General features: G+C 40.6%; 1 protein-coding gene across 1 annotated transcript; it reads right to left on the bottom strand.

Moving 5' to 3' along the window:
- Positions 1-8: 8 nt before the first annotated feature.
- LOC131346615 (protein downstream neighbor of son homolog) lies at positions 9-9,827 on the bottom strand. The gene is made up of 10 exons (XM_058380141.1): positions 9,233-9,827; positions 8,191-8,277; positions 7,197-7,400; positions 4,882-5,060; positions 4,543-4,721; positions 3,960-4,071; positions 3,721-3,849; positions 3,087-3,285; positions 2,741-2,956; positions 9-1,409 (listed from the first exon to the last, which is right to left on the bottom strand). Exons 1-10 carry the CDS (start codon positions 9,587-9,589, stop codon positions 1,272-1,274), a joined length of 1,800 nt encoding a protein of 599 aa, XP_058236124.1. The 5' UTR covers positions 9,590-9,827; the 3' UTR covers positions 9-1,271.
- Between the last annotated feature and the right edge of the window lie 1,135 nt (positions 9,828-10,962).

Raw genomic sequence — 10,962 nt, 5'->3', positions numbered from 1 at the left:
GACTGGTTGTGTGATATTGTATTAGCTGAGTAGGAGAATCTCTTTTTTACTCTATTCAGTTGTCAGTATTGAGGTGAGCTGAGTGTAAGTGAGGGCATGAAGCCTTTATCACCACACATACATTACATTACAGCACAGTGGAATTCTTTTCTTCGCATATCTCAGTTAAGGAAGTTGGGGTCAGAGCGCAGGGGCAGCTATGATAGCGCACCTCTGGAGCAGGGAGGGTTAAGGGCCTTGCTCATATGCCCAACAGCTTGAACCCTGATCCTCTGATCAACAACCCAGAGCCTTAACCACTTCAACCACAACAAGCATGCTGAAGCTGTATCCAGAGTATTACACAACCACCTCACTGTCTGTGTGGCGTCTCAGTTGTTAACTACTATACAGAAACATTAATTAGCTCTGGGTTACTGATCAGAGGGTGAGAGGTTCAGGCCCCAGCACTGCCAAGCTGCCACCGTTACTCCTACCTGCTTCAGGGGCACCATGTCTTAGTTGACCCTGACCCAAACTTTTTAACAAGCCACAATATGCAAAAAAAAAGAATTTCACTGTACTGTAATGTATGAGTGATTAATTAAGGCTGCTTTTGATTCGAACCCCATGGACACCATGCTGAAACTATACACACAATGCTGTCTACATACAAACTCTAATATGTGAACCCCAATCCCACTCCTGGAGCCCCAGTGGTTTCCATCAGCAGCCTTGTGTGAGTGGAGGCTTTTTTCACCTTAACACCCTTTGCTCTAAAAAAAAAAAAAAAAAAGCTAGTAAAATACAGCCAGCTTGTTATTCTTTATATCCACTACACCCATTACAGCATGACTGATTACTCTGCTAGCACTGCGATAACATTACATTTTTAACAAAAACAAATATGCAGTAGTCCATAATACAAAAAGCCAGTTCATTTAATATACAATACATACAACAAGGTTAAAATGTAAAGCACAGATCTTCATGATATAAAGCTAGAATTTCATCCAAACATTCCTGTTCTCCAGCACAGAATTCCTAAATGACACGCATGTTGTTCAAGATCACGAGTGAGCCGAATAGCTTCAAGTCCTTCAGGCAAATGAGGAGTGAAATGAACTAGCCCCCCACACCCCCCTTAACACAGTCACATGTTAAAACTTTACAAACAGATAAATCACCCACACACTAAATCATCCACACACACAAACACACACCAGGTTAAACAATTAACCTTTAGAATTCAGAAGCAGTGTTTGACTTATTATGGAGTCTATTGTGAGGCATCAGGACCTCCAGCTGTATGAATAGTCCCTCATGTCCAGGTGTCGGAGTGCGCTCTTGCCCAGCGTGGACGCCTCGGTCAGCTGCTGCACCGTGTTTTGCTGTAGACCGCAGCGGCTCAACTCCTCCATCACGGTACTCTGTGCAAAGACATGACAAGAAGTGATGATTAACATTTCCAGACAACACTGATCTGCCAAAAATGTTCACGTTTATTTCACTCTTTTAAGACTCATCTTCACTAGAACAGCTGAATGCTAGAGGAACCAGGGGATCGAGACTAACAGGTAACATGAGCAAACAGATGTAATCCTGACTGAGTGAATGTCTGTGGTTCATCACATTTGTCTCTCATTTGAGCTGCTGAAATATTATGAGGAGCTTTACCAGATTATAAACATTATCTGAGGGGAAAAAACCCTTAAGCACCACTTTTAAAGAAACAAGAAACAGTCCTGAATACAACTTTCTCAGCATGTTCACCTAATCTATATTATCAGGCTGTACCCAAGGCTGGTGGTGGAGGTGGTGGGGAGTAATAATAATAATAATAATAATAATGAAACAAAAAGATAAAAATCCCTGACTGGTTTTTTCTTAGATATTTCATAGATATTTCCTCAAAGGCAAAAGGGATAAAGATTACTGTAGTGATGAAAAATCAACTGAGTACTGAAATGTATTTTAATAAGTATTCTGAAAAAGTCAGCAGTAAGGTCTGATCATACACTAGTGACTGCTTTTATTCCTCAGGAATTAATTTTTAAAATAAATTTTTTTTTCCATGTTTCTATATTTCCTCAATGTCCTCATTTTGTTAGTAAAAGCGCTAAACGAATAAATTGAATTGAATTGAATTGAATGTAACGACCTTTATTTCTACTCATTCTAACAGTCACTGATTAGACATGGTATAGTTAGAGGTTTACTCCACACGCTGCATCCGCAAAACAAACAGCAAAACAAAAGGTACCGAAGCATTTGGGCCCACACACCCAGACTGTTCAACCCTCAGGCAATCAGGTGTCTCAACAGAGAACTGAACTGGGCTGGACACGGACACACACACTACTGATATTATTTACGTGAACACGTCACTTTGAATATTTTGAACTACTCTTTAACTATTGTTTATTTTGCACACAGTCAGTGTTATGCATCTTGTTTGTCTGCACCGTCTCGTCATCCTCTGCACTTATGTTGTAGGTTTAGTTTAAAAACACTCTTGCATCTTGGAACTATAGTTTAGTTCTATGTTTGTCTGCATCACCCTGTGTTTTGTTTTGGTTCTGTGTAGCACCTCTGGTCCTCTGGTTTCATTTCACCCTGTACTGCATCAGCTATATATGGTTGAAGTGACAAAGCTTTGACTCTTCTTTAGCTTGCATTGGAATACAGGACAACAGTCATAGTTTTTGGCAGCAGAATATATAAAAGATAAAGAATACAGTATTGCTGGAGAGTAACACACCTGTCCGTCAGACTCGGACAGCTTGCTGACTGGTACATTTAGAACAGCGCTAGCCTCGTGTGTGTAGAGTGCCATGGAGAAGCCTCCTTTTTGGGCTGGTCTCAAGAGCTGGGTCAGTGTGTGTAGTGCATGAGGCATAATAGGACCAGTGACCTCCAGACTGCACACATCCTGATAACCTGTCCTCACCTGGGTCTTCACATTCACACTTCGTGCCTGGAGTGACAACAAATATAAACACACATATATACACATGTTCTTAGTGGACATAACAAAATACTTTATTTTATATATTTACTTGCAGTAAATTGTTAATCTAATGGAGTAACTGAGTGTGGCTCCTCACCTTCAGTGTGTGTAGTGTAGCTCCTCTGAACGCTGTTGGGGCCAGCAGTGTGGGGGGTAACCCTGCCTGAGGTCCAGCTGCAGCCACCAGGCTCCTACAGTTGATGAGGAAGTTGATCAAGGTGAAGGAGTTCGAACCCTCCACCAGAACTACAGACTCAGGCCTGTGGTCCAGTCGTACCTCGTTGTGCTCTTTACGCCTAGCAAAAGTGACACACACTGTTATCCTAACAAGAATGGACTTCCTAAAACTGTAAAGTTGTAAAAAGAGGATGGAGGCATGGGGTCTTATAGACAATAATAAATACAACAATAAAAATAATATACAACAATACACGTTTATATACAAGGACCTACAGGGCTTGAAAAATCTGCAAATAAAAAGTTTTAGAAATGTGAAATCCATCTTCTCTGATAAAGGGGGGGATGAGAGAGGAAAAGAGGGGGAGAGAGAAAAAGAGGGAGAGAGAGAAACAGAGGGAAAGAGAAAGGGGCAGAGAGAGAGAAAGAGAGAGAGAGAGGGAGAGAGGGAAAGAGAGACGGGGGGAGAGAGAGAGGGAGAGAGAGAGAGACACTACATTTTTTTGTTTTGATGTCTTTTCAACAGCACTAAAAACACAAAAAGCTAAACATACAGCTTGATTGAGATGGCATCAGGCTTCTTGATCTTGTCCTGCACCCCCATTTCCTTCAGCCAGGAGAAACATTCATCATCATCCTCCTCTTCCTCCTGCTCCTCTTCCTTATCACTATACTCAGACGTCCTGAAACAAAAGACACGGGTCAGGATTGCACTGCAGTACTAAAGTAGCTAAATTCAGTGGAGCTTTTAAAAAGCAGGTAAAAAAAAACAAAACAAAAGTTTAATACTCACAAGGTACTGCTCTGTTCATCTCCTTCAGTCAGGGGAGAGTGGTCATTTACATTAGAGCTGTTCTCTTTGCTCTTCCTTTTCTCTTCCAGCAGAGGGAGTGAGAACTCTATTCCTGCAGTGAAACACAACATCCAGACAGTCCAGTCATGAAATAATGATGAAAAAAAGGACATGCTCAAAATTCTCAAACTGATTTACATTTATCTTGTCTTTTAACTTTTAACATATACGCATTAATTCCTACAGGAAACACTGAATAAATAGGTTTACTCAAAGAACCTGCAACAGGTCACTGCATCAGCTATTTGTGAACAGTTTAACATTTTTAAGTTTATTGCACAGTGAAATTTTTTCTTTGCATATCCCATCCTTGTGGGTCGGGGTCAGAGCCAAGGGACAACCATGACGAAGCACCCCTGGAGCAGGGTGGGTTGGGGGCCTTGCTCAAAGGCCCGACAGTGGCAGCTTGGCGGTGCTGGGGCTTGAACCCCAATTTTCCAGTCAACGACCCAGAGCCTTAACCACTAGAGCTACCACCGCCCCATAATCAACATTAAAGCAAACAATAGCGTTTTTTTTTTACCCTCAGCTTTCATGGCTTCCCGCAGGCCCCTGGTGGTGGGTGAAAGTAGTGCAGTGATGCCTTTAGCTCCACTCAGTCCTGCTGCTCTGAACAGCACAGTGAACTGGTAGGAACAAAGGTAAAAGTATGGACAGAGTCTGGCCTTTAGGAGACTGTACAGTGAAGTCAAGCTCACTGACCTGTAAAATAGAGCATAAGAGCGTAACATTAATACAGAAACAGAAAAGTTACACAAACACGACAGATTCATTACGAACAGGACTACGAAGTTTCCAAAGTATCCGACACTAAAGAACATTAGAGTATGTAAAGCCACACAGTCTCATCTCCCTCACTCACCATTCACTCATCAGGCTCTGCTGTAAGGCAGCATCCTGTGCCCATGGTGTACTTTTGCCAGAGAAACTGCGATTGGCACCGATCCTGGGGAACAGAGAGAGCCACGGCAGGGAAGGATGCTGCCAGTACTGCAGACACTGCTGGAAACCACAGCGGAGCTCAGCACAGCTGCGAGGATCCTGAGGGGAAAGGATTCAAACAGAGTAGGAGTGAATATCTGCATCTTCCAAACAGCACACTAAACTGAGCTTCAGCAACACTGACCACAGCGATACGGTACATAAAACGTCATTTTTCAGTTTCTAAAACGTTATACAGGTTACAGTTCCTCTAAACTAGCTGAAGTAATACTGTCAGGGTTTAGCTCTGCTCACATCAGGACCTGCAATCAATACTTTTACATTTTACATTACATTACAATACATTTTATTCTTAAATAACAACCTCATTTTTTAAACAATCGTCTATAGTCGAGACTGAGCATTTCAGTGAGATGATGATGACAAACAGTTAATTCACAGAATCATATTTTACCCTGCATGTAACGTGAGATCACACAGCTTTACGTGTTGAGCATACATTGGGACTTTTTAACACTCCAATGTTTTTCCTGATAATCACAGTTTACTGACAGACAGGTTCAGGATAAGTCCTGCTGTCCTACTGAGCCGAACACCTTCACACAGTCATGTATGTAGAGATTCATAATTAAAATAATCTTTCATTAATTCCACCAACAGGGAATAATGTCCCATATGTCCCCCTTCATTGACCGCTCAGAAAATGCTGAAGCAACATAAATGGTCATGATTCAGGCTTATAGATGATTGATTACAAGCAATAAACAAAACTGCAGACAAGATGATGTGTAGAGAATAAAATTATAAAACACTAAGCTGGAAATTTCTGATTACAAAATCTCCTAATCTACATACAGTATGCTTCTTTTTTCCCTTATTTTTAAGTCATTACATTGCTGATTAATGTGGAAAAAAAAAATCAGATGGAAACATGGAGTTTAATACATGGAGAAAAACATTCTAACAACTTAATCATCAAAATCAATAAATATCTATTCAATAATTTTAGAATATATATTACATGCAGTAGCAAGCCAATAAGTAATACAGCACTCCCCTGTTTATCATGGGGGTTATGTTCCAAACCCACCCGCGATAAACGAAAATCTGTGATACACGGACGCCGTAAATGACCCTCCCACACTCTTTAAACATGCACAGAAAACATTTACAAGCATATAGTGAGATGGATTTGGGGTAAATTCGTAGAAATCTCATTTACAGTGAGTTCTGAATGCATGTATGTTCGTTCCTTGCCAGAAGCCTTAGAAGGTGCAGAGCGTTTGGGCAACAAAATAGGGCTTGCTGGAAAAGCGTAAAAATACAGCGTTACACAGAACAACATGAAACACTCAGGACAGTGACACATGAAAAACTGGGATACTGGAGAATTCTGCTTCCCTTTCCCCACCTGCACACACAGCCAGCAGCCAATCACAACCGTGATCAAATGAATGGGACATTCCGATTGGCCAGACTGGTTCCTCCAGCCGTACTTAAGATTTTTAGCATCCCCACACTACGCTTTCCTAAACAATGCTCTGCTGTACAGTACTTGGAATATTATAAACATTTTACTTTATTTTCATGAATGTTTATATTTTGTATTTAATAATTATATTTTTATTAATAAATTACCTTATTTCAACATAAAAACAATTCACTATAAGGTTTGCGGATACCACGATATACCGGGAAAATCCACAAAAAAAAAAGAATCATGTTCCAAATAAAAATCCGTGATATACCGAGACCGCGATATATGAACCACGTTATAGAGGGGGATTACTGTAATAGTAAATAATTTAATAACCTGTAACAGCAGAGAGGTGAATATAGCATTAAGATGAACTGCAGGTAGTTTAGTATTAACATCTTATTATCGTCTTGATCAAGTGTGAAGAAGAATACAGCACAGAGGGAACTCCTTTATCTATGTACTCAAAGTCAAACATATACTGATGGACTTTATTTCACATTAACAAACTACAAACAGGAAGTGAGCGAGACGAGACATGACTCCAGTCTGCTTTAGCCTGCTGCATATAAATGAGTTGTGTATGAGTAAATCAGTGTGTGTTTAATGTAAGTAAAGCATAAGCGTGTGGGAGCTTGTTTCTGAGCAGCTGAAGCTGATTCATCATGTTTATGTTTCATGAATCAGATGCTCTTTGGACACTTATAAACAAATACAATTTGTACAATTATAAACAAATATACAAATAAATGAATTACCTGGATATTCTGTGGTAGAGGACTGTACTCTGCCCTGCAGTGTAAGCTCAGGCCCTGTGCTTCCTCTTGAGCTTTCAGATGCTCGGCCCAGGAGAAGGACTGTGGAGAGGTGACGAGTACTCGGGTCTTCAGGCTCCAGTCTGCAGGATATTCTCCACACACTTCCGGATGGGTCTCGCTGCGAAGATCAGGAGCACCAGGGCTCTAAAAATAGGAACAAATGCCAGATCTATTATATCTAAAACAAGGATACATATACATTAGATCAAACACTCAACAAATACTTGAGCACAGTGTAGAGTGATGTGACGAGATGAGGACGAATTCAGAGCCAATGAAAAGAGGAAAGGCTTAAAAACGAGAGATTTCTGAGTTTCACCAACAAGCTCCTAAAAGCTTTGAAAACGTCACACAAACAAAATAATCCTTTGACTCACACAAAGCCTGAAGACTACCTGTGAAGATGTAAGGTGTTTCACACAAATCAATTCAGAAGAGAGTGAAACTGATAGCTGTGGCTGAAAACTTACTCTGAAAATGTATTCACTGGTAAATGGTGCATCAAATAAATTATGAATGCACTAACCGCATAAAAGTATAAAGCAAACAGAACATGAAGCTGGAGCTCAACACTTGATTTCATCATTATATAAATAATTTGCTTAGATTTAGGCTGTGTGTCGCATCCAGCGTTTTTCCTCTGTGTCCGTCCGTCCGAATCTCAAGATCAAACTGCACTGTTGCAGTTCTACAGCTCTGTCCAGAGGCTCGGTGTCTCTGCAGCTTGTTATAGATAAGATACATAACAGAAAGACATAACAGATGTTCTGGTCCACACCTCAGTGTTATAATGCTGAGTGTTCTCTTCTGCACAAACAGACCACCATTAACACACACCAGGGTTCAGTTCAATCAGACTAATCACCACACACACACAACTGAAACATGTAAACATAAATGATCTTTAAAAAAAAAATGACCCAGTTATACACACCTTCAGGATAGGAGTGGCTTTTTCAGCCTCAAACACATCCTCTTCAAATAACGACTGATCTTCAGAAAAAGAAACCGGTTCCTCTGACTGAAAGAGAAAAACAGAATAATGCACATTACTGAATTACTACATTAACAAGAAAAGGAGAGGCGATGCCTTTCTCACCTTTAAAGGGATTTAACTATTAACAGTTATTATTTCATTATTATTATGACCATTATAAAAACATTTCAGGGTATTAGTTAGTATTAGGCAGAAATCTCTAAAGAGTTGATTAGGCATAATGTTATGCCTGATCTCTAACTGATCAGGCATAACATTATGACCACTGACAGGTGGAATATATAACACTTATGATCTCCTCATTATCACCTGTTAGTGGGTGGGATATATTAGGCAGCAAGTGAACATTTTGTCCTCAAAGTTGATGTTAGAAGCAGGAAAAATGGACAAGTGTAAGGATTTGAGCTTTGAGTTTGACAAGGGCCAAATTTTGATGGCTAGACCAATGGATCAGAGCATCTCCAAAACTTGTGGGGTGTTCCCAGTCTGCAGTGGTCAGTATCTATCAAAAGTGGTCCATGGAAGGAACAGTGGTGACCCGGTGACAGGGTCATGGGCGGTCAAGGCTCATTGATGGACGAGGAGAGTGAAGGCTGGACCGTGTGATCCGATCCAACAGATGAGCCACTGTTGCTCAAATTGCTGAAGAAGTTAATGCTGGTTCTGATAGAAAGGGATCAGAATACACAGTGCTGGACGGGTCAGGGCTGTTTCGGCAGCAAAAGGTGGACCAACACAATATTAGACATGATGTTAATGTTCATTCAGAAACGTAACATTAACAGAAGAAAGTTTCCACAGTTTGACTGACCAACACAACAATGGGCACACAGCTGGTCAGTAGTTATATTGTTAGCATCAGTGCTATAAAGTAGCATGTTGTCTATCCTGATTTGAATCGTAACTACTTAAATACCTGCTGGATTATTTCAGTACACAGAGGATTTAGACTTTAATCCACACTGTACTCAGGTGTTACCTTTGTGTGGAGGTTTCCTCTATTAGCACTCCGCTCTCCGAGACTCTCTCCCTCACACAGAGCTCTGAACAGCAGTTTAGACTCCGGTGTGTTTTCGGTACAGTTTCTCTTCTTCGGGCTGTTGTACGTGTTGTCGATGTTAGCGAACGGGTTCCTGCGCTTCACTCCGCCGCCTGCTCGAGTGTGAGTGTTGAGCAGAGGCCCTGGAGAGAAAGGCCGGATATCAGCTCCCTCCGGCCCGCGGGACGCTGCAGCAGCGCTCCGGTTCACCGCGTCGCTCCGGGCCCGTCTTCTCCTCATGCGCAGGACATCACATGGCTTCTTAAAACTCGGGGAGTAATAACTTTGATCGGCCATCGTTGATTTGCTTTATAATAATGCTTAAAAACAGCGGAACAGAGACACTAAACACACACACACACATATATACATATACACGGAAGCTGCAGTTGAAAGCGCGCGCGCTCCGCCTCTTGTTTTCGCATTCTGAATTTCGCGCGTGACGTGAAAAGTCCCCCCCCATCGTGCTACAATACTGAGGATGGGTTCGTTTTGCGCAGCTTTCACCAAGTACTGCGCAAATTCCCCCTATTCTCCCGTGTCGTTCACTGGAGCTGCGTAAATGCTGCGCAAACACCCGGTTAGTGTTGCTTTTATTTGTTTATCTTTTCATTTTTTAAAAAGCGGAAATCCCGACAAACGCAAAGTCTCTTCTGATGCACAATAAAAGCCTCGCAAATTACAGACTAGAACACAGAAAACGTTTGGAAGGATAATATTTTATAGTAATATTAGTATAATATTAGTGTTTATATGTTTCTTTTATATTCTATGTTTATATTTGACTGATATCTTGTTTTTCCAAACAATTGCAATGCATTATAAAATGAGTATAATCGAATAAATATTATGAAGCATACTGAATGAATAAAGGCCCACACTGTAACTTGACTGAAATATGTAATGATATAATTATGTTGTAGTATAGTTATATTAATCATCCATCCATTTTCGGTATTGTTTTACATCAGCTCGAGCAGCCTGGAGTCTAACACAGGGGACTCAGGGCACAAGGCAGGGCATGTACCATGTACAGGGTGCAGACCCATCACAGGGCACAACTGCACACACTCACACACTATAGACAATTTAGAGAAGGCAATCAGACAATGCATGTGTTTGGACTGGGGGAGGTAACTGAAGTACACAGAGGAACATGCAACTCCAAACACACTGGCAGGATTTAAACCCCAACTACAGCACAGGAGGTCTGGGGCAAATGTGTCTCTACACATATCATATCATATATCATATATCATATATCATATCATATCATATCATATCATATCATATCATATCATATCATATCATATCATATCATATCATATCATATCATATCATATCAAATATTAATATACACATTGTTGTACATGTTTGTACATCAGGGTTAGGACTGGATCTTATTAAAATATTATTTGCATTAAGAAAATTGACACAAAAAAAATAATTTTATATATTTTCAAAAATTAGTAGTACATCAATCTGATTTATCTAATAGCTGATCCACTAGACTATATTCAGTTGTAGAAACAGAATTATTTTATAATCTCACTCTCTGGTGTCACCCAGATGAGGATGAGGTTCTCTTTTGAGTCTGGTTCCTCTTTAAGGTTTCTTCCTCATATCGCCTCAGGGAGTTTTTCCTCAACACTGTCACCTCTGGCTTCCTC

The sequence above is a fragment of the Hemibagrus wyckioides genome, linkage group LG26 (assembly GCF_019097595.1).
Source record: "Hemibagrus wyckioides isolate EC202008001 linkage group LG26, SWU_Hwy_1.0, whole genome shotgun sequence".
NCBI classification, from domain to species: domain Eukaryota; kingdom Metazoa; phylum Chordata; class Actinopteri; order Siluriformes; family Bagridae; genus Hemibagrus; species Hemibagrus wyckioides.
The sequence above is the reverse complement of the archived record's forward strand: the minus strand, read 5'-3'. Positions and strand labels throughout refer to the sequence as shown.

Bases quoted from the DNA above. Each gene is read 5' to 3' on its own strand.
- LOC131346615 (XM_058380141.1), bottom strand. From the start codon at position 9,589: ATGGCCGATCAAAGTTATTACTCCCCGAGTTTTAAGAAGCCATGTGAT. The intron at 8,278-9,232 runs GTAACACCTGAG...TTTCTCTTTCAG, and splicing joins GAGGAAACCTCCACACAAAG to TCAGAGGAACCGGTTTCTTT. The intron at 3,286-3,720 runs GTATGTTTAGCT...CACTTTTGCTAG, and splicing joins GATGCCATCTCAATCAAGCT to GCGTAAAGAGCACAACGAGG.